The following is a 23,821-nucleotide window of genomic DNA, read 5'->3' on the forward strand; positions in this document are numbered from 1 at the left end:
GCACCACCTAGTGGAAGAAAATGTTTTTTAATAATCCAACTTTGCTTCCCGAGTCTTGCTAATTTTTGTATTTTAGCTATATTTAGAAAGTGCCTGCTCTTTATTGACCAATACAAGTAGGTTTAAGTGTTCAGTTTTCTTAAAAAAGATAAAACCCTTCCCATGACTACTTTGGAATAATAAACTGCTTCTTACAGTGGGAAAATGTACCAATGACATGCTCTCAAAAAATTCTACTCCATTCTTAAATATTTAAATTTAGCCTCATAATTAAGAGGTATTCATTGAGTCATTTTAATTCAGAGTTTCCAAACTCTACCGCACTGTATATCTTGATAATAACCTGTCACAAAGAAAACAGCTTATCTTTTTGAAAACATGGTGCTTATTAGAAGTAATTGAAAATATTTAATTTGCTGCTAAAATTCCAAATGCACAATGATATAAACACTTTTAAAACCATACACATAAGCAGTCTTGGCTTGAACCTAATGCTTTGTTTTGTAATTCAACAAACAGGCAAAATATCTGGGATAACAAAGAGCACATTATCAACATTTTAAGAAAAGGAATTTATTATTTACACCACTGAAATAGTCCCGTAAGAACAATATACACCAAGTTTATTTGAAAGGATCAGATTCCTTTCAAATACAAGAACTGTATAAAGCAATACTGTAAACACAAAACAGTGGTCACATTACCTATCTGCAGGCATAAGCAATGCAAATAATTTTTTTTTAATCTTATGGCTAGATATTTTTTACTGAAACAGTGTTTGCACTTAGACAAGTTAGAGCTAGAACAGAACAAAAACTTGTTGTCCATGCTTTTTAGGGCTGAACGAGTGATATGTCCCATCGTAAAACATACTGCCTCAAACTGCCTTTAGGACAAGGGTTTCAGGCAGGAGTGCTTCTACTTAGCCACTACAAAGAAACAAACTCTTGTTCCTTATTTTTATTCTTCAGTCCTGTGTTTTCTATTTGTCATACTATGACACATCTGTATCACAGCAGACGTTTTCCAGTTTTACTCAAAGAACACTGACACACATATAGACCAAACTGAGATAGCTCAGAATTTAGAGATGTAAATGTTGGAGTAAGAAGAGAAATTGTGTTTATGACAATGGAATTAAAAAAAAACTCTCAGTGATGTTAAGCACACCAAACTAGGTTCCTTACTAAAAACCTTTTTTAAAGAGAAAAACTGTAGTTTCAAGATGGGTTTGGGCTTAGACAACACAATGAGACAAAAACACATGACATACTTGTTTCCAAAGTCACAAAATGACATTGTAAAGTATACATTTTTGTCCACTTTTTGTGTTTGTACTCCATGCTGGAGAACCTATTTTTCCAGAGTTACAGTATATTCAGAGAGGGAGAAAAAGGGATCTTTTTCCATGTATTGCTATGATCTTCAAAAAATATAAAATTAAATTTACAAAAAAACTGGAAGACCAAGTATAAGCAGTCTGGTATTTGCTACAGTGTCCAGCACTATCATAATGATCTCTAGCACAAAAGCGAGAAGTTCATGGATCTCAAGTATCTTCGATAACTGCCAGTATGACTTGTAACTACTGTCCTTGCTTCTTTGAGAGATACCTGCAAGAAACAAAAGAGAGATATCTAAGCCGTATCACATTAAATTTAAGTTAACCATTAACTCTCCTCTGCAAAGAAAGTTATTTAATAACAAAACTTTTCAAGACAAGTAATAACTATTAATAACTGCTAACATGTGTTGACTGTGTGCTTAGAACTAAACTAATACTGTTCTAAGTATATGTATTAATTCAGCTAGTCTTCACAACAGTTCTATTAGGAGTTTTCTATGATAATAACTCTGTCACAAAGAGGTTAAGCAACCTCCCCAAGTTCACACAGCTAAAAAGTGGCAGAGCTCAGACTGAAGAAAACATGGTTCTGAAGGCTGCATGCTATCACTCCAAAGTGCCTTACTTCCAAATATGAAAGGAACATATTAACTAGTTTTATAATTTCTCCCCCAAACTCAAATTCTATTTAAAGATCTTCTTGCATAAAGAGAGTGTGCCAAAGCTGCTAAAGAACTCTGACCACGAGTACAAAGATGCAAAGACAATAATTTACTAAGCAGTTTTTATCCATATTATTTTATAGGAGTCTTCTAATAAAATTTTTAGATCTCTTTCTCATGTTTATGAATTACTAAGAGCTATAGGGATAGGGAAAAGAGTTCTTAAATTCAGGAGACCTGGAGTTTTGATGGTAAAACTTGTTCACACTGTGGCATTTATTATCTCTATAACCTAGTTACACCATCCACGAAATGGAAATGGGAATTAAAAATGCCAGCCTAACAGGATTATGAGACTCTATGCGTTAGAGTGATCTGAAAAATCAACAGCATAAATTGAAGGGCCAAAGTGTCATTTTTTTTCTTTGCTTTTTTTTAGGGCCACACCTGTGGCATACGGAAGTTTCCAGGCTAGAGGTCAAGTCAGATCTACAGCTGCCCGCCTACACCACAGCCACAGCAATGCCAGATCCCCAACCCACTAATCGAGGCCAGGGATGGAACCCGCATCCTCATGGATACTAGTCAAATTCATTTCCACTGAGGCATGATGAGAACTCCCAGTGTCATTTTATTACGTAGTTTCTTTTGTTGCTGTACAAGTGAAATCCAATCTTTATTAAAGATCTACTTCCAAAAAAGTACCTGCAGTACATAATATTCCTGTCCACTTCTCCAGGTTTTTTTCCTTGCCTCAAAGTCTTGACATTTCTATGTAGTCCATATATAGATTTGTGCATATGTTTGTGCTCAGAAAAGAGACTAGAAAACTAAATACCAAGCTGATAATAGTAATGGTTACCTTTCATAATCATAAGTAATTATTTTCCCAAAGGAGTAAATTTTCTAATTTTTCTGCTACACAATGAGGTTACGTGTAATTTTTAACAGAAAATTTTTTAGAATTCATCCATTCTAAATAAAAATAAAAGTTATGTACATACCAAGGTTGCCCTTTTCTTTTTTGTTAATGTATAGGTGATTTACAATGTTGTGCCAATTTCTATTGTAAAGTAAAATGATTTAGTCATACATATACCTACATTCTTTTTTTTAACATTATTTTCACTCATGGTCTATCCCAGGAGATTAGATATAGCTCCCTGTGCTATGCAATAGGCTCTTATTGTCTATTTATTCTAAGTGTAGTAGTTTGCATCTATTAACCCCAAATACCAGGCCATCCCAATCCCAATCCCTCCCCTTCCCCTTTGGCAACCACAAGTCTATTCTCCATGTGCTAGACGATCTTTTCATTCATTCATGTAAACAGGAAATGAGTAAGCAATTAGCACTTACCTTTCCCAATATTTGTGATTTAGGTCCAAAAAGTCATCTAATTTTGCTATTTCCTTGAGGTACTGGGTTAATTTTAAAAGTTCTTTGTCTTTATCTCGATTTAGGTGTGCTTTCATAAAAGGTCTTATCTGTCAGAAAACAGACATTATCCAACACTTCACATTGCGGTTAAGAAAACTAGTTCAAATCTATACTACTGTATCACTTAAATATGGTTAATGAGATTAGAATATCACCAAGGATGGCAATACTACAAATTACTTTTACATTATCCCACTGGCAGTCATGGTATGACATTTAATCATTGCCGCCTGTTGAGAACAATGAGCCCTTAGGAGTTGATACCATATCTATCAAGAGTAGAGAAGATTTTAAAGATTTTATATATATATATATTTCTCTTCCATTGGAAAAACACACTACCAGCTTGAAATGGACAGAAAAAAATTTCCCATATGTTCTATTTGCTTAAGAACAACTCAGGGCCAGGGAACTCCACAGCTGTTAGTTAGCTAGGCTCCTACAGCTTGAGTAGCACCGTCAGAGTCTGCACAGAAGCAATTCTTGTAGGAGATCCTACTCCAAACAGCATAAGCAGCGCTGTTTCACAGCAGCAGCAGTGAATACAAGAGATCAAGAAGACTCTGCACGGACTTGCTTAGCCCTGCAGCTAGGAGTAAATAGGCATGATATTACCATGTAGTGAGATTAGTTTCTGCATAATCCCAGGGCAATATCGCAGTGTTGCAAAGCATTCCCTCATTTAAGGAAGACTGTAAAGGCAACATATGAACTTTTAAACTATTAATATACAATGGACCCAAGTGATTCCAAGTATAAAAGCAGGAAGGGATTCAGACTGAAAGAGAAAGTACCGAGTCAGTGACTGGTAAGTAAGATTTTCAACCCAAGGCCCTGTTAAGTTACTTTTACTTTCTAAACATTTGGTCTTAAGCACTGTTAAACAACAAAACTAAAGTACCCTGATGATTCTGGATCTAAGAGTCAAACTGGTTAAATGGAAAAAATTTCCGAGTTGACTTTACTTGTTCTCAGATAATTACTGTACCATTCTTCAGGAATGATCTAAGTTTGCCTAGCAGGGCAGGCAAATACATTAACACTATTGTCTCATATCAAAGATACAAACACTATTTAGATTTCTGCATTCTCTTATATCATTTCCTTATAGATATTAAAAGTGAAGTTTTCAGAGTAATTATTTATTTACCTATGACCAAAACTCAAGTTCCTTTAGTTCAGTACTGTAATTCTTAAACTACAATGCCTCCTATTTCAAACTTCAAGATTAGCAAGCTTATAGTAGAAGTTAACTACGTTAAAAATAATCATGTCTGTGAAATCTTTGAGATTTCTATCAAAAGCATTATGAAACTGTGATAACACAGACTTGAAGAATATTTCTCAATTTCAAAACCATGTTTATGTATGTCAATGTGGGCAGATCAAAAGGAGATGTGTGAAAGATTACCTGAGGAATGCTTAAAAATACCTCTCTTGGGTTAGAACTTTTGGAGGTAGAGACTTACGTATAGGAATTCTTTCACTGATTCAACTGAGTACTTGGTTAAAAAAAAAATCTTGCTCTAAAGTAACATAAAGAACTAGAAATTTCCATCATCATCTCTCTGCATCCAGAGATGAGGAGGGTACAAACATTCACTGGAAAATAGTATTTTTTCTAAAAACAAACATGAAAACAATATTTTTTTTAAGGTAAACGTCTTTAAAAAAATCATTTCCTGTTTTATCTATATGTAGAATCTGAAAACAAAAGAAAACAAAAACACCTACACAAAATCAAGCTCATACATACAAGTAACAGATTAGACTGATGGTTGCCAGAGCCTGGTGGGTGAGAGAAATGGGTAAAGGGAGTCAAAGGTACAAAACTCCAGCTCTAAATAAGTCATGGGGATGTAAGGTACCTCACAGTGACTATCATTAGTAATACCATATCTTGTATTTGAAAGTGCCAAATAGAGTAGATCTTGTAAGTTCTCATCACAAGAAAAAATTCTGTAACTATGTATGGTGACAGATGTTAACTAGACTCACTGTGGTGATCATTTCACAATATATACAAATATCAAATCTTAAGTTATATTATACACATAAAACTAATATTATACCACAATTTGGGGGGGTGGGGGTGGGGGAGGGCTGTGCCCACAGCATGTGCAAGCTCCAGGGTCAGTAACTGAACTGAATCAGGAACAATGCCAGGTTCTTAACCTGCTGAGCCAGCAGGGAACTCCCTATTATATAATTTTTTTAAAAATTGTATTGATTCCTTGAATATAAAGACTTTACCTCCTTTCCAGTACAGATAGTAACCATTAGTTTCATAGAAAATTCAGCTTAGATCAGTTGAATCTTTTCTCAAGACTGTAAGAATATATTTTTGTATTTATACCTGGTAAGCGCTTATATTCCCACATATAGGAAGAGCACTTCTCCTAAGGCCTCAAAAAGAAAGTATTTTTTAAGAGTAACATAATCACCAACCTACTGCTGAGTACTTTTCTTCCAAGTAAACAGTTTTTGTATTTTATGACAATTCACCACCTAGATTAGTACCTGCTCCTCAGACTAACCTCACTATACACTAAAGACCACATCAGCAGTCTGGAAAGAAAGCTTCAAAAATGTACTTTCTTCAAGTCTTTCCCTCTTGTCTTTTAAAGTTATCAAGAACTCAGCTTGTGGAAAAAGTTTAAGACTGAGATCAAAAATATCTTAGTAACAGGATTTTCACTTCAAATGGAGACTCCATTTGCATTAGTACCATAAAAATAGAGCTGTCTTTTCCATTCTCGTATTGTATTGACATACAAGCAACCTATAGGTGCCAGATATTACAAGTTTCAAATTTCTCTCTTACCAATTTTATGCTGCTACTACGATTAAATATCACTATCACATCTATGTAAGATTTTATGTGACTTCATGCTAAGATCATCACTGGCCTAGAAACGGGGTACTTAAGTTCTAATTCAAATTCTATCATTAACCAGTTATATACGTGATCTTAGGCAAGTCATGAACTTTCGGATCCTCACACTGTTTCTATAAAATTAAGACAAGGGAGTTCCTGTTGTGGCTCAATGGTAACAAACATGTCTAGTGTCCTTGAGGATGCAGGTTTGATCCCTGGCCTCCCTCAGTGGATTAAGATCCAGTGTTGCCATGAGCTCTGGTGTAGGTCACAGACGCAGCTCAGATCTGGTATTGCTGTGGCTATGGCAAAGGCTGGCAGCTGAAGCTCCAATCTGACCCCTAGCTCGAGAACTTCATATGCTGCAAGTGTAGCCCTAAAAGAAAAAAAAAAAATTTTAATTAAGATGACAAGATGACTGAGGTTCCTTCTAGCTCTGGCATTTTATAATTCTAATCTATTTATACTGCATGAATTTTCAAAAATCTTCCCTTGAGAGTTCCCATCGTGGCTCAGTGGTTAACAAACCCGACTGGTATCTATGAGGACGCAGGTTCAATCCCTGGCACTGCTCAGTGGGTTAAGGATCCAGAATTGCCGTAAGCTGTGGTGTATGCTGAAGACGAGGCTTGGATCCTGAGTTGCAGTGGCTGTGGTGTAGTCGGCAGCTACAGCTCCAATTCAACCTCTGACCTGCAAACCTCCACATGCCGCAGGTGCGGCCCTAAAAAAAAGACAAAAAAAAAAAACTTCCCTTAGTTTCAGTTTAAAAATGCAAAAAACCTAACTGCCAGCTTTCCAGCTAAATAAAACATCAGAAACTCTCTAAGATTTATATCCCTAATAGAACTGTGACGCTTTCACTTTTTGATGGTAAAAGTCAATGTCAGCAAGCTCAAGTTGTTCCTAAATAAAACACCTGGATGAGTTGGCTAACTCAGGAAGTATATCAATGCAAAAGAGATGATGTTCAATTTTATATGAATTTTTCTAAATCCTTAAGCTTTTCTTGCCAGAGCAATACATTACTTGCAAAAATTTATGAAATTCAATAGTGCTAAAGTTCTACTACATATTACAGGTTATATGAGCATAGCAAGTAAAATTATGTCTTACCTTTAATCCATTCTGTGGGTTCATGAGAAAATTTCTTCCTATGTCATCAAACATAATGGTGTTTTTTTTGCTGTAAAACTCTGAAAACTTTCCCCATATAACACCAAGAGGCTTCACCTTAGAATAAAATTTTAGATTTAACAAACTTTATCAATAGTTCATCTTTTCTTAAAAGCAGAAATACTGCAAAATGCCCTGCAGAATGATGCCAGAGCGTTTCTTTCTTGTGAGACAGTGACAGCTGGCTGTGCAAACAGACCAGAACGAAGATGCAATCAATACACTTTAAGGCACAATATACTTCCAAATGTTCATTTCTGAAAAGACTTTTCATGTCTAACTGAACTAAGCCCATTATAAGACTTTCTATAATTTTAACATGAAGATTGTGGTCAAAAAAAGATTAACTATTTAATTTAAAAACTAAGAATATAGTAACTGTTTAGATGTCTGTTGAACAGTCACATATTCCCTCAGAGCTTGAGGTTTCACATGGGGTTTGTTTTCAAAACTAGAAAACAATGTACCTGTCTCTTTTATTACAATATTTAAATATTTTGTAGAGGATCAACCGACTTTCTCTCTCTCTTTTTTCTGGCCTCACCTGCAGCATGCAGAAATTAGTAGGCCAGAGATCGAACCTGTGCCACAGCAGCAACGCGGGCCGCTGCAGTGACTATAGATCCTTAACCTGCTGCACCACACGAGGAAACTCCTTGACGTTCTCTTTAATTCACTGGCACAGGGAATTCCCACTGTGGCACAACAGGACTGGTAACGCCTTGGGAACACTGAGACATAGGTTTGATCCCCAGCCCAGCATGGGGGTTAAGGATCTGGCACTTCCACAGCTGCAGCTTGAATCTGATTCCCTGGCTCTGAACTCCATATCCCGCAGGGTAGCCGAAAAAGAAATAAAAAAACAAAAAAACATGCTTTGGAGTTCCCACTGTGGCTCAGCAGCTTACAAAGACGACTAGTATTCATGAGGATGTGGGTTCAATCCCCGGCCTCACTCACTGGGTTGGGGACCTGACACTGCCACGAGCTGTGGTATAGGTGGCAGACTAGGCTTGGATGTGGTGTTGCTGTGGCTGTGGTGTAGGCCGGCAGCTGTAGCTCCAATTCAACCCCTAGCCTGGGAACTTCCATATGCCATGGGTGCGGCCCTAAAAAGAAAAAAACGACAGTAACAAAAAAAATCAGTGGCATAGGCGCATAATTTCTAGGGCATTTGATTGCTTAAGTTCAAAAGTACCATTAATTTGTAAATTCTCACTTTTATTTCTGAATTCTTAAAATGAGCCTTCAAAAGGATAATTCCGCATATATCTGTATCTTTTGATATTTGTATAAATTCTCTGTAAGAAATAACAGGGACTGCCTGTAAGGAGAGTTAAGTGGCTGCCAGGTCCAGGTAGGAGGAAGACTTCACTATATACTTCATTTGTGAATCCTGTGAATATATTTTACATATCCAGAAAAAAATCTGAATATATTAACTTTTGGAAGAAAAAACACTTTTCGCTGAAGGCAATAATATCATTTATGGTGCTACGAGATTATATACTAATAATAATTGAGATTAAATGGTAGTAAAAAAAAATGATGACAAGGGTCATGTTTTCATTTTCTTCTTCTATAATTTATTTTAAAATGGAGAAAGTCTTTTTCTTCTATTTAATGTCCTCGCTACTACAAAAGCTATTAAAATATTTTAACTTCACTAGAATTTTATTCACCAAATTTGTTTGCACTATTTATTACTGAAACAAACACTCCAAATACTTGAAGACAAGTATATAAGAACTGACACAATAAACCAGATTCTTGGTTTTCTTAGCCAACAAAAAAGCCTCAAGAAATATGACGGGCGGCATGATCCAGGGTTAGAAATCCGATATCCTCTTATACAGTGCTGTCATTTTGTAATTAGGTCAAGCACCATATGTTCCCCAAAACATGAACTACTTTGTTCTCAATTAGAGAATATTGCTGACAGTGGGAAGATCTGAAAACACCAAAAAGCACAAAAGAAAATTTTTAATTACCTATAATCCAGTTAGTATCAAAGATTGCAACTAGATATCCTCATGTATTTACCACCAGTCTTTTTGAAAAACAGCAGCAGCCTCAAAAAGTTCACAGATCTTTTGTTAAGCTAACAGAAACTCTGAACCAAAGGTTAAAAACTATTTTCTAACAGTTTGAAAATACTGCTAAAAGACTTCCTTCACTTTAATAATGTATCATGAAAAAATGTTAAAGCACTAAATAAATACTACATCAAATAATAAGCTGAATTCCATTAAATGGATGATCAAAAATTTATACAACCAATTCCCTACTGTCGTAGGAATTTGTTTATTGAAGACTTATTTTTACTCCTTTAAATTTTCATTATTAAAGTCTCAGGATACAAAATTAATACACAGATATCGATGGCATTTCTATATACTAACAATGAAAAATCAGAAAGAGAAATTAAGGAAGCAATTCCATTTACCATCACATCCAAAAGAATAAAAGACCTAGGAGTAAACCTACCTAAAGAGACAAAAGACCTGTACTCTGAAAACTATCATAAGACACTGATGAAAGAAATCAAAGGTGACACAAATAGATGGAAAGACATACCATGCTCTTGGATTGGAAGAGTCAATATAATCAAAATGACTATACCACCTAAGGCAATACACAGATTCAATGCAATCCCTATCAAATTACCAAGGACATTTTTCACAGAACTCAAAATATTTTCAAGTTTGTCTGGAAGCACAAAAGACCCAGAATAGCCAAACCTTCCTGAAAAAGAAAAATGGAGCTGGAGGAAACAGGCTCCCAGACTTCAAACTATACTACAAAGCAACAATCATCAAAACTGTATGGTACTGGCACAAAGACAGAAATATAGATCAGTGGAACAGGATCGAAAGCCCAGAATTACACCCACACACCTACACCCAACTAACCTATGACAAAGGAGGCAAGAATATACAATGGAGAAAGGACAGCCCCTTCAATAAGTGGTGCTGGGAAAACTGGACAGCCACATGGAAAGAATGAAATTAGAACACTCCCTAATGCCATACACAAAAATAAACTCTAAATGGATTAAAGACCTAGATAGAAGACCAGACACCATAAAACTCTTAAGAGGAAAACACAGGCCAAACACTCTCTGACATAAACCACAGCAACATCTTCTCAGATCCACCTCTTAAGAGTAATGACAGTAAAAACAAAAATAAACAAATGGGACCTAATCAAACTTAAAAGTTCCTGCACAACAAAGGAAACCCTAAACAAAACGAAAAGACAACCCACAGAATGGGAGAAAATCTTTGCAAATGAAGCCACTGACAAGGGATTCATCTCCAAAATTTATAAATACCTCCTACCGCTCAATACCAAAAAAACAAACAACCCCATCAAAAAATGGGCCAAATATCTAAACTCCAAAGAAGACATACAGATGACCGAGAAACACATGAAAAGATGTTCAACATCACTCATTATTAGAGAGATCAAATCAAAACCATGATGAGGTACCACCTTATACCAGCCAGAATGGCCATCATCCAAAAGTCTACAAATAATAAGTGCTGGAGAGGGTGTGGAGAAAAAGGAACCCTAGTACACTGTTCGTGGGATTGTAAATTGGTGCCACCACTGTGGAAAACAGTATGGAGATTCCTCAGAAAACTAAACACAAAACTACCATTTGATCTAGCAATCCCACTCCTGGGCATCTATCCAGAGAAAACCATGACTCAGAAAGACACATATTCTCCAATGTTCACTGCAGCACTATTTACAATAGCCAAGACATGGAAACCACCTAAATGTCCATCAACAGAGGAGTGGATCAAGAAGATGTGGTACATATACACAATGGAATATTACTCAGCCATTAAAAGGAACGAAATACCAGCATTTTTAGCAACATGGATGGATCTAAAAATTATCATGCTAAGTGAAGTCAGCCATACAATGAGACACCAACATCAAATGCTATCACTGACATGTGGAATCTGAAAAAAGGACAGACGGAACTTCTTTGCAGAACAGATGCTGACTCACAGACCTTGAAAAACTTATGGTTTCCGAAGGTGACAGTTTGGGCGGAGGGGGGATGTGCTGGGGTTGTGGGATAGAAGTCCTATAAAATTGGATTGTGATGATCATTGTACAACTATAAATGTAATAAATTCATTGAGTAATTAAAAAAATAAAAATAAATTAAAAAAATAAACACTCCTATGTTTAACATTTCCCAAACTTCTTTTCACTATTTAGATTGTCAATGTACCACTTTAGTAAGCAATGAATTATATTTTTCCTGATGTATACAGTATTTCCTTTATTGAAAAAAATCCCATGGACTTAAAGTTCTATTTATGACTTTGACAAATTCTTTTTGTCTTTTTAATCTTTTTAGGGCCACACATATGGCATATGGAAGCTCCCAGGCTAGGGGTTGAATCAGAGCTACAAGTGCCCACCTATACCACAGCCACAGTAACGCAGGATCCAAGCCGTGTCTGAGACCAACACCACAGCTCATGGCAATGCCGAATCCCTAACCCACTGAGTGGGGCTAAGGACTGAACCTGGGTCTTTAGGGATACTAGTAAGGCTCGTTACCACTGAGCCGCAATGGGAACTTCCTGATTTTGACAATTTTTAAATACTGTCTCCCCTGAGCTTTCCTAGTTTGTTAGGTTCTCCCCAATTCTTACTGTTTGTGTGTTTCCGAAAGACAGGGACTATGTCTCCTCATCTCTTTATTCCCCGCAGTGCCCATCGCAGGGCCTTGCAGTTAGTAGAATTTCATAATACGAAAGAGAAGAACCTTAATTGTCTAAGCCCGACACTTTCCCAATGGTTCCTGTTGCTCACTCTAGGGCTTCATACACATCACCCCAAAGTACACGCAACATTATGTATCTGCACTCATTTATCAGTTTTATATAGGGCAGGGCAAGTATGTTCTGGCCTGTTTCTAGTACCTTCCTTGACGATACTCGGTAATTTTGCTCACCTGCTCAATCTTTAGCAACACCATGCTGCTATCATCATGGGACAATTAACCATGACTTTTCCTGACAGTCCTTCCTCTAGATCCTTAATTTTATCATTAAAATTCAAATATATTAGCCTGAAATAAATCTTTCTATGTCAAAATGCAACTGATACTTTATTATGTGCTCTGATGTATTTCAAAACTCTGTGGTTTACTCCATCAATATTAATACAAAAAGTACACTTGAAAACAAACAAACATTTAAATAAAAGCAAAATGACTTCTTACATCTATTAAACCTCTCCTTGGAGTATGCACTGTAATCATAGCAGCACTGTCCAACATGAAGGTAATCTTATAATTTGCATTTGTGCTCACTCCCAGCTCCTATAAATACAAATATTCAATATGGTTAAAATATAACGTGGAAAATTCCAGGTTTTATAAATAGTCCAGTTATAATTTCCCATAGTGCCAACTTTCTACCCTCCCCGGCTACCACATCTTGTTCAACAATTAGCAAAGATTTTTGTTTCACTAAGCTAAGCTAATAAAATTGCAGTCCAAAGAACCCTAGTCTATTTAGCTCCAAAATGAGGTACCCTTCTCAATACACCACCAGAAACAGGTGACCTCTTGATTTACTGTCGCAGAAGGGCGTCATTTCTTTAAGAATCACACACCAGAGAGAAAACGAGAAAGAAAGTACTATCGTAAGATGGTGGAAAGAGAAGCAAGGTTTGCTGTACCTGTTCTTGAAAAAGACCGAAGTACTCTTATGGTTAATGTTTCCACCATTAAACAGACTTTAAACACACCTCTAACTCCTGGTTTGTTTATTCCCTCCAACGACAATGAAATGAATTCAACCCAGAACTTTTTAGAAAGACAAAAGCAGTTTTGAAACATTCTTAAATGGATTGTTTCCTAACACTTACTTTCATTTTAGCTTCAATCCACTTCATATTTGTTGCAGCTAAAACATGAGGAATGATAACAATAAATGAAAAGCTTGAATTTAATTTCAAAAATATTTCTTCTGTATAAATCAGTTAAGTTTTTCTAAGCAAAACTAAAAGTTCAAATACATCCCCCAAAAACCCCAGCATATTTATGGTAATTTTAACTATAAAATAAATTTATTTTAGTGTGTCTTCAAGGCAACAAAATTAAACTGCTATCCAAAAGATACAGGTAACTAATGTTTAAAAGAGCTCTGAACCTAGGAAATTCATATCCTTTTATATAACAGCCCTAATACTATTCTCTATCAGTTCTAAACTTGAATTTCGGGTGCCTGGATCTCTATTTTCTTCTATGTTCCTACTGCAACTTACAGGTTTATATGTCCAAATAAGCAGATTAATGTTATGCATCAAAAGTTTATATTAAAGGCTACTAGGCTGAAGGCCACTGAAAAATGTTAATGAAAGTTGGCATTCTGCCAGCGTAGCAAACTTGGTGCTCACTGAGTCCAGCAGCTTTTAACAAGAAGTCTGAGACAACTAAATCATAAAACGTACTTACTCATCATTAGACACCAACCAGTTTTGAGATCACTGATATTAAAATTCAACCTTCAGGAGTTCCCATCATGGCTCAGTGGAAATGAATCTGACTAGTATCCAAGAGCATGTGGGTTTGATCCCTGGCCTCGCTCAGTGTGTTAAGGATCTGGTATTGCTGTGAGCTGTGGTGTAGGTCACAGACAGACACAGCTCAGATATGGCTGTGGCATAGGCCAGCAGCTACAGCTTCAATTCAACCCTTTGCCTGGGAACCTCGATATGCTGCAGGATGTGGCCCTGAAAAACAACAAAAAAAATGAACCTTCAGTTTTATGTGCTACTCATCTCAAGTTCCTGGACTAAACTATATAGGTATTATCAAGTAAAATGTTTAAAAGGGGAAAAGTTCAATTACTTAAAGTGGGTGTATGTTATTTTTTTAAGGGCAAAAGAGGTACCTGAATTCTCAAAATAAAAATCTTTAGTACACACACAAGAACCAAAAGAATCACCTTATATGCAAAATTGGTCAGTGGAACTAAAATTTTAGAGAGTGATGTATCAACAATGACAACAACCATGAGACAGGGAAAAACAATTTTTTAATTCAATATATATTTTTGGTCTGTAATTCTCAAATAAAAAACAGATTCACAGCTTATTAATAAAAAGAGTTTCTAGGAGTTCCCATTGTGGCTTAACAGGTTAAGAATGCATGTTCGATTCCTGGCTTTGCTCAATGCGTTAAAGGATCCAGCGTTGCTATGAGCTGTGGTGTAGGTTGTAGATGCAGCTCGGGATCTGGCATTGCTATGGCTATGGTGTAGGCTGGCAGCTATAGCTCCGATTCGATCCCTAGCCCAGGAAATTTCCATATGCCGCAAATGCAGCCCTTAAAAAAAGAAAGGGGGTTTCTAATTATTAAGTAACTGTTACATGTCAGACATGTTACTAGTAGCTATACCAGTATTTTAATTCTTACAACTACACTGTGACATAGGTTTACTCATCTTCATTTCTCAGGCTTGGAGAGATTAACTGACCTGCCCAGAGTCACACAGTAGTCAGAGCCAGAATTAAGACCCTCGTCAACTTGAGCTCCAAGATGAGGTGCCTTTTTCAACATACTGCCATGAAATTACATAATTTACAAAAATAACTTATTTTAAACATATGATTGCAAAAAATTCCCTAAGTTACTAAGTTTACTTTAATAACATTTAGAGGATAAACTTTTTTCTCAAATGCCATGTCCAATGTCAGAACTGCTGAACAAAAAATCATTTCCCAGGAAGCTTTCTTTTTTGAATCTTTAAAAACCAGAAAATTATGTATTCAATCCTAACAGCTGTGAACTCATATTAATACCAAACAACTGATTATAATAGAAAATACAAATTAAATTTAGACTGAAGAACTATGTGGTCTCTCATCAAAAACCTAGTACCATCTTTAACTGATGAGATTTTACCTAATTCACAATTAGGATAGCTCTTTCTGTTTATGACACTGCCAAGCGCAACTTTTAAGTGTTTGTGGGAAGAGGGGCTGTAAATCAACACACTCCCCTTCCCTTTTCAAGGAAAAAAATAAAAAGTCACTTAAACTAAACAGTGTGCTCAGTAATGGACTAAATTTACTTTTTGGAGCAAACTCATTCTGATCATAGACCTACAAGTTCCTGGAATGGCAGACCACAACTGGAGTAACACTGCTTTAGCCCTTCATCTATTAATTTTCCTTAAATAAACTCCTATTGCCTTTATTTCTGAGCTATAGCACTATATTTTTTTAATACATATCTTTCTCCAAGTATTTTCAGATCAAAGTGATGAAGAAAGGAGAAAGCAATAATACAAAGATTCTACAATGAAGATCAGAAAGAAAAAAAAAAAAAAGAAAAAGATCAGAAAGAAAAGTTCCTACTCAAGGTGGAATTTTATGAGAAAATAAGCCCTTTTTTGGGGACACCATAATCTAATCTCTCCCCATATTTAACTATTTCAGTGGTATTATGGCAAATATAGTATAAGTTTATATTAAGATACAAGAAAGCCTAACATGCTTTGTCAGAAATTTGCTAAATATAAAATGTAAGTCACATTTTATAAGGCAAAATAACATAAGGAACAACATTATTTTCACGGAAATCTAAACAAGAAATATAGCTTACACCAAATAACAATGTCATAGTCCTCATACGCAGATGTTAGGAATTCATGAAGATATGGCCTCATTAACTCTACACCAGTCTCCGCACAAGACCTATGGTCTAAAAGAAAATCAGAGATGATTATTAGTTTATTATCATGGACAAGTCCTAACATCAATTAAACTTCTGAAATAAAAACACTCAAATACAAACTCCTTCGAACTAAATTACACTGGCTGACAAAGACATGTCTTCAAAGCACACAATTCAATATCCTTGTGATCCAATTTTAACTGATCAATTTTGTTCAATTTGCAAAGAGCAATACTCAGAATTCAGGCTTATATAATAAACTGTAAATTTTTTTTTCATGTAACCTCTAAAGTGTAGATGTTATTATAGGATATGAAAAACAAACTAAGGCCACCTATACTTACTTTTAGCCATTCACCTTCCAAATACAGTCACATTTCACCAAAATGACAGGTCCAATTAACTTAATAATCAAATTTTAAAATAAGTATACATTAACCTATGACATATTCTTAAAGTTTAGGGTTAGCAGTACATAAATTCATTCTAATATCAAGAATTAGGAGTTTCCGTCATGGCGCAGTGGTTAACGAATCCGACTAGGAACCATGAGGTTGAGGGTTTGATCCCTGCCCTTGCTCAGTGAGTTAACGATCCGGCGTTGCCGTGAGCTGTGGTGTAGGTTGCAGACGCGGCTCGGATCCCACGTTGCTGTGGCTGTGGTGTAGGCCGGTGGCTACGGCTCCGATTAGACCCCTAGCCTGGGAACCTCCATATGCCACAAGAGCAAAAAGACAAGGCAAAAAGGCAAAAAAAAAAAAAAAAAAAAAAAAAAGGACAACAACAAAAAAATAAAAGAATTAACTAATCATTTCTTAACAATATTAGAGGATGAAATGTTTCTCTTTTGTTAACATGAAAAATTTTAAACACAAGAATCTGCCCTGATCATTATACAACTACAGATGTGATAAATTCAATGAGTAATATATTAAAAAAAAAAAAAAAATCTGCCCTGAACATAATTAAATAGAAAACCAGGAATAAAATATCAAAAATTATTTTTAAATAATCCTCAAAAATTTTAAATGTTTAAAACAGTAACCCAGAAACACACATTCACAAAAAAATTTAAATGTTGATCAATAGAAAATGACTTGATTAAATTATCATGTATCCCTAAACTAGAATACTGCCTGACTAAAAAATAGATATATTTAACTCACTATGAACATTAAATGACTGAGATGTTCCATATATCACTAACCAAACATAAAAAGGATATACACACAAATACCCTGGAACATATAACATAAAAATATAAGTGGTAATCTTTGTGTCTGGGGATTACAGGTAACTCCTTTTTTCACTTACAATAAACGCTTTACTTTTAAAATAAAAAGAAAAGCTTTTAAATATTTCATATTACAACGGCAAAATACACAAATGAAAGGAAAAAAGTTGTTGTGGGTAATAGAAGATGCAGCACAGTTTTAGCTGACTTACCAAATAATGTATAATCAACATCTAGTACCAAAAGCTTTTTCCCTTCCCTGGGAGGATTCAAAATTTCCACTTTGTACTCTTTCACTCTGCGGGAAATTTTCAGTAGGTTTTCCTCCCTAATGAATAAATACAATCAGATGAAACATTCACTTTCTCATATTACAAACAATTTCCTTTGATGGTGAAAAGCACTCACCTGTTTTCTACTTCAACTACTTCATCTTCAATATCAAAGTCATTGACAACATCATCATTGTCAGGAGGTGGACCTAAGACATCTTCCTATTGAGATGAAAAATAATTTTGTTTTACCACACAATTTTTAACATAACAAATACATGCAAAAGCATAAAAAACAAATGAGAGGTTTGATTTGAGTCCAAGAACCTTGCAAGTACACACTACAGGAAAACTTCCACACTTTCTATTTCGTTATATATGTTCACTGGGTAGATTTACCATGTGAAATTTGACCATTAGCACTACCACTATACTTACACAGCTAACTATATACTAACGAGTTCCCTAGTATTTGCTTTCTGCTGAGTTAAGACCACATTCACTGGGCAGCTTTTATTTTTCACTGACTGTTCAACTGACAATTTTACCACATAAAAATCAGGAGGCAACAGTGTGATATAAATCATATTATCTTCAAAGGGTCAAATGGTAACAAAAGTAAACATTTACCAAGCTCTCCTCACGAGTTCCCATCATCATGATTTTAGTATTTGGTTTCAGTTTGAGAGCTCCAAGCTTAACATCATTTTCTGCAGGTTTGCCTACAATACAAGCAAATGACTGTTTTCTCACTAAAGTTCAGATGCTGGTTTCACTATCCCATTATACAAACCCCTAATGTTAAAAGGTTTGGTACAGATTCCACAGCAGGTTTTTTTTCCTCTTAAATTAACAAACTGTTACTGGTGAATTAGCAATCTCTAACACACTAATAAGCAACAACTACAGCAAGGTTGGATTTTTTTCCCCAATGCTGTCTAAAAGGAACACCTTTCATTCAACTAACAAAAATAAATTCATGTTTTACTCTGTTGTTCAAGATGAAGATAACTGTTTTCCAGAAAGTTCTGAAAACTGATTGTCTAAGATAGCTACAAATTTACTGCTACTCAGAACTCACCCTTCAGTGATAGGACTAACACGATGAACACGCCTTTTAACTGGATAGCAACACTGCCTTTAATTTTTATCATTATTACTTTCAAAACAAAAAAGATGGGAGTAAAAGGCCCAAGCTGTAATGAAAAGGCTCTGCTGGAAGATAGCTATCAAAAAGTACACTATTTACCTGGGACTTCTGTGTCAAAGGTTTAACAAGCAAACACCAACTGTCAGAGGAATCAAATGTAATCTTAATAGTGGTGGTATTTTCAGATATCCTTAAATATTCTTACTTGCATCATTAAATAATTTTAGCAATATCCCTATCAAAGAAATCTCCAAGGGGAAAGACTTACTATAGAGAGCATATAATAAATTCTGCAAATAGTCATAAACACATGAATGCAATAAATGTGAAGAGAGGAGAAAATTACCTTTAACTTTGAGTCCAAGTAACTTCTGGCGTTCTGGTAGCACGCCGGTAAGGGTCTTAAGAAACTGTTTGAGATCGAGCACAGTATCATCTTCTGAAAGTGTGGTCACTGAATATTCCTGTCCACCCCATTTGACAATGATAGGAAGAGCCATCCTTGAAACATATGATGAGGCTGCTTTCCCTTCAGGAAAAGATGCCTAGAAAGAAAGACATATATAAGTTAAAATAGATATATCACGGATGTATCCAAACTGTAACTTCGGGTTTTATAAACTGTATCCCTTGCGTCCTATTTTAAAACTTGATGGTAAGAAATAAGATTTTCTCTTTACAGCAATGTTATGAAAATACCAAAGTTATTAGGACTCAAAGTCAAAATTTTCCCAATTTTTGGCTTTGAATTACTACTTTCTAATATTCTATCAGTGATTCTCTGTTCAACTGGAAAGCTGCAAAACAAGCTACCTATTCCCTCTCTGATCAGGCTTATGCTACAGGCAAGTTCCTCCGTGATGAACCATTCATATTCATTTACCATCTGCAAGTCATTTACCATCACTGTAGGACAGTGAGTTGTTAAGAGAACAAACTCTAGAGCCTGATTACCTGGGTTCAGATCCCAGCTCTTCCACTTATTAGCTATGTAACCTTGGGAAGTTAAGTGACAATTAGTGCCTCGGTCTTCTCATCTGTAAAGTCACTTAGAACCTGGCCCACTGAAAGCTCTACATACATAAGTACTGGTTAAAGAAATCATTTTAAAAAACGAAACTGTCAACTATTCCTCAATAAAATGTTTTTTAATTAAATAAATAAATAAGATGTATTTACATACATATATAATATTTTATTTGGTTTTTGGTTTTTGCTGTTGTCTTGTTTGTTTTTTCTTTTTAGGGCCGCACCTAAGTAAGTTCCCAGGCTAGAGGTCGAATCAGAGCTGCAGCTGCCTTGGCCTATGCCACAGCCACAGCCACGCCAGATCCAAGTCGCATCCGTGACTATACCACAGCTCAGGGCAACGCCAGATCCTTAACACACTGAGCAGGTCGGAGATCGAACCCACATCCTCATGGATACTGGTCAGGTTCATTACCAATGAGCCACAGCAGGAACTCCCAATATGATATTTAGAAACTCAAATGATTTATTACAAATAAAAAAGGTGCCTATTAGTTAGTAGGATGTTAAAACACCCCCCCTCCACATACACACACAAAGAAACTGAAACTGAAGCGTTCCAGGCACTGTGCTAAGTAAATATTTGATTATTTGTTTCATATTTAATATACTGGACAATTTTTTGCAATCTCGTTTAACAAGGTTGTCTCAAAAGCTCTCTCCTTTACAATCAAGGAAATAGAAGTTTCAGAAAGGCTATGTAATCTCCTCAAAGCTGATAACAGAAGAGGTTTCCATAACTGACTCTTCCTTCTCCTATACAACAGTCTCTCTTGAATTAGATCTAGAGGAGTTAAGGCACCAAAGATCAGTAAACACCAAACACAAAGTCACACAAATATAAGTACACAAAAATTATATAGCAGCTGCCACTTATCAAGAATGTCCCCCCAAAAGCTTTCTACCAGCTTTAATAAATCTGTTCCCCTAACAGGTCAGAGAACTAGATCTTCTAGTCCCAAAGTACTGTATTTCCAAATGCTGTCACATATTTAATAAAACACTCAAGTATTATGACCAACTGCAAGAAAGGTGGCAAATTCTGAATTTTAACATACAAACATAATTCGGAAACAAGATGTCTTTAACAATGCCTGTTAGAAAAGAGCACCACAAATTCATTTATTCTTATGTTTATAACCTGCTCTACTAAAAATTTAAAGGTGTATTACTTGAAGTTAATGTATTCCTTTTGGAGAGAACTTGCTCTAACAAATGTTGTGATCCTCAATAAAAAGTCAAATGGACCTTTTGAGTCAAACTGAAATACCATTTAAATATTATTTTTCTGTAAGAAATGGAAGTAAAATTAAAGTTTAGAAGAATCAGGAATGCAACCAGCACTAATACAGTATGTCCTTTTGGGGAGAGCAGAATATTTGAAGTGAGATCACTTGAACTCCAGGTGAGTGTGTATAAGTCTTTGCACCTCTAGACAGTGTTCTCAAAGCGTGGTCTCCAGACCAACCAATAATAGGACCCAACTTGGTAACTTGTGAAAAATATAACTGGTCTGGAAAGATGAGACCTAGCAATCTGTGTTTTAGCAAATCCCAGTCCTCACCTCCCCCCACCTCTGAGGAACCCTAAAGTCTGAGAGCCAGTGCTCCAGATTCTTCAATTTTCTCAGCCTTAAAAAAGAAAATGCAGATGGCTTGGGCTCTATATGCTTAGTAAAGCAGTATACAAATGTTGTGCATCACCTATGCCCCAAGCAAGAATTCCCAATTGGCAACTGTCCTAAAGAACCAAGCACAACAAAACAAACACCGGAAAAACTTTTAATACATAAAGTCCTTAAAACTGTTTTTCAAAGTTTCTGAACTTCATTCCTTCAATATTCAGATCATTCACAACAATGAAGCAACACACTGCAAACGCACGAGTCATTTTATGTTTTCACATTTAGCCTTCTTTCTTACACAATTCTAATGCTTTGTATCACCTTGGACCCTCTTAGATTTATTAACTGAAAAATGACTTGGGGGTGGGGGTGGCAATCAAATGCAAAGGAGTAAGCAAGAAGCACTCCTTTACGGTGTACCTCTCAACAGTTAAGAATGGCTGTTTGGGTAAATTCTCCTAACAAACATACAGTGGTAACTTTCTCTAGTCAAGGCAGGAATTTTTACTTGACAAGAATACTGTTAGGGCATGAGGTAACAGCCGTGACAGCACTATGTAGACTGTAAAAAGCAATATGAATGGCGGTGATGATAGAAAAGTAACATGCTCAACAAATTAATTGAATCATCTCATTTAATCTTCACAATCTAAACTGACAACTAGTGTCTTCGTTACGCAGATCAGAAAACCGAAAAAGGAGAAAAACAACTTGCCAGAGACCATACAACTAAAAAGTAGCAAAGGTTGTTAACTTGAAAATAACAGCAGCAAAAGTTAACACCTTAGGAATTGAGATAAGGGAGTTAACTTTTCAACTTGCCTACTTAAAAGGTAACTATTAAAGTACTGTCAACTCCCAACTCGAGACAGCACAGCAGCAGCAACTGCGAGGGAGTGGAGAGGCAAGAGCTTCGGGAAGTAACTGGTGGGACAGCATAAAAAGGAGGTAGAGGAGTTCCCGCTGTGACACAACAGGATTAGCGCCTTGGTAGCGCTGGGGCGCAGGTTCTATTCCCGGTCCGACCCAGTGGGTTGGGGATCCCGAGTTGCGGTAGCTGAGGCTTAGGTCATGTCGGTGGCTCGGATATGTCGCCGGGCGGCCCAAAAAAGGGAGCGGGGGAGTAGAGATGCCCCCAGCCGAAGAGGGCCAGGATGCGTTCCACAGGTAGGAGAAGAGATGGGCAAACCCCAGAAGAGAAACGAGGGAGAAATGAGGTTTGGGGACGCAAAACCCACTGAGTCCTCCACACAGTCGAGGAGGCCGGATGCGAGGGCGGCAGCCCTAGTGCTGAGCCGGCGGAGGTTGGAGGCCTGGGCCGCGAACCAGGGCAGACGCGGACGGGGCACCCACAAGCAGCTCCAGCCTGCACGCCGGGCGGAAGCAGAGGAGACGTCAAGGGGACAGCAAAGCTGCGGTCCCCTAGCCCAACGGTGTCTCCGCGGCCAGCGCGCCGCTACACTCCTCTTCCCCTCACCTGGAACAGCGGACGCAGGATCCCCGGCAACAGCGGACGCAGGATCCGACCGCAGCGGAACCCCAGACGACCGGAAGTGAGAGGCGAGGACCGGAACCGGTTAACGAACCGGAAGTTAGGCTTTTAAACGGAAGCGCGCGGGGGACGGGAGTGCTGTTTCCCTTGTTTCTCTTTGGGTAGTGATGCTGCATAGCCCCTGCTTCATAGAGACGTCGTCGCCGAGACTAGGGGACCAGGCCTTTACGAGAGTGTGGCCGCTGTGCAGATGCCTGCGATCCCACGGCGGTGGCGGCCCTCACCTGTTCTGCGCATGCGTCCCACTCGCGGGCTCTGAGGCGGGCGGAGGTTGGAGGGCTGGGCTATGACGTCTCTGGTATTGTTTCGCCGAAGTCGGAGCTGGGACGGAGTCGCTTCGCCGGCTTCCCCGGTTATTCTTGAGATCTTCGCGGGACTCAAGCCTAGGACTCCTGTGGCTTTGTTATGTTCCGAATGAGGTCTGAAAGGTGACGTTTGAGGACTGTAAACTTGAGAACTCTTCCTGGCCCCCGGGGCCACCAACACCAGTAATTCTACCCATTTTTCCCAATGTAAAGGGAAACAGATTCCTCAAGAAAGGGAAGGGGCAAGCCCAAGTCTTGGAAGACAAGAAAGCAAATCTGATTTTGAGAGCTGCCGTCGAGGTTACTGTAGTACTGTATCCACCCGCCCCTTCAATCTTCCCTCAGAATGTTAATTACAAACCTTGACAAAAGAATTCCAGACTTCAGTGGATTTTTGGAGCAGCCCTTAGCTGGTATTTATAGCGAACTCTCAAT

General features: G+C 37.1%; 1 protein-coding gene across 4 annotated transcripts; it reads right to left on the reverse strand.

Annotated features, from left to right (window-relative positions):
• Window positions 1-557: 557 nt before the first annotated feature.
• UBLCP1 (ubiquitin like domain containing CTD phosphatase 1) lies at window positions 558-23,070 on the reverse strand. 4 transcript variants are annotated; one of them, XR_014830953.1, is made up of 11 exons: window positions 23,007-23,070; window positions 19,223-19,421; window positions 18,357-18,448; window positions 17,863-17,948; window positions 17,667-17,782; window positions 16,149-16,247; window positions 13,406-13,443; window positions 12,109-12,854; window positions 7,442-8,586; window positions 3,367-3,494; window positions 558-1,613 (listed from the first exon to the last, which is right to left on the reverse strand). XR_014830953.1 is itself a non-coding variant. In XM_003134100.5 (11 exons), the coding sequence occupies exons 2-11, from the start codon at window positions 19,374-19,376 to the stop codon at window positions 1,586-1,588; spliced, it is 957 nt and encodes a 318-aa protein (XP_003134148.1). In that variant the 5' UTR covers window positions 19,377-19,421; window positions 23,007-23,070; the 3' UTR covers window positions 558-1,585. The 4 variants fall into 4 exon arrangements, 2 of the variants coding, with proteins under 2 accessions (XP_003134148.1, XP_005672635.1); XR_014830952.1 differs by having other exon boundaries at window positions 7,442-8,579; window positions 11,956-12,854; XM_003134100.5 differs by having other exon boundaries at window positions 7,442-7,558; window positions 12,756-12,854.
• Window positions 23,071-23,821: the final 751 nt, after the last annotated feature.

This window comes from Sus scrofa, chromosome 16 (assembly GCF_054392235.1).
Source record: "Sus scrofa isolate SSC_HxYL_T2T_F1_AM1 chromosome 16, Sscrofa_HxYL_maternal_Yorkshire_Landrace_v2.0, whole genome shotgun sequence".
Taxonomy (NCBI): domain Eukaryota; kingdom Metazoa; phylum Chordata; class Mammalia; order Artiodactyla; family Suidae; genus Sus; species Sus scrofa.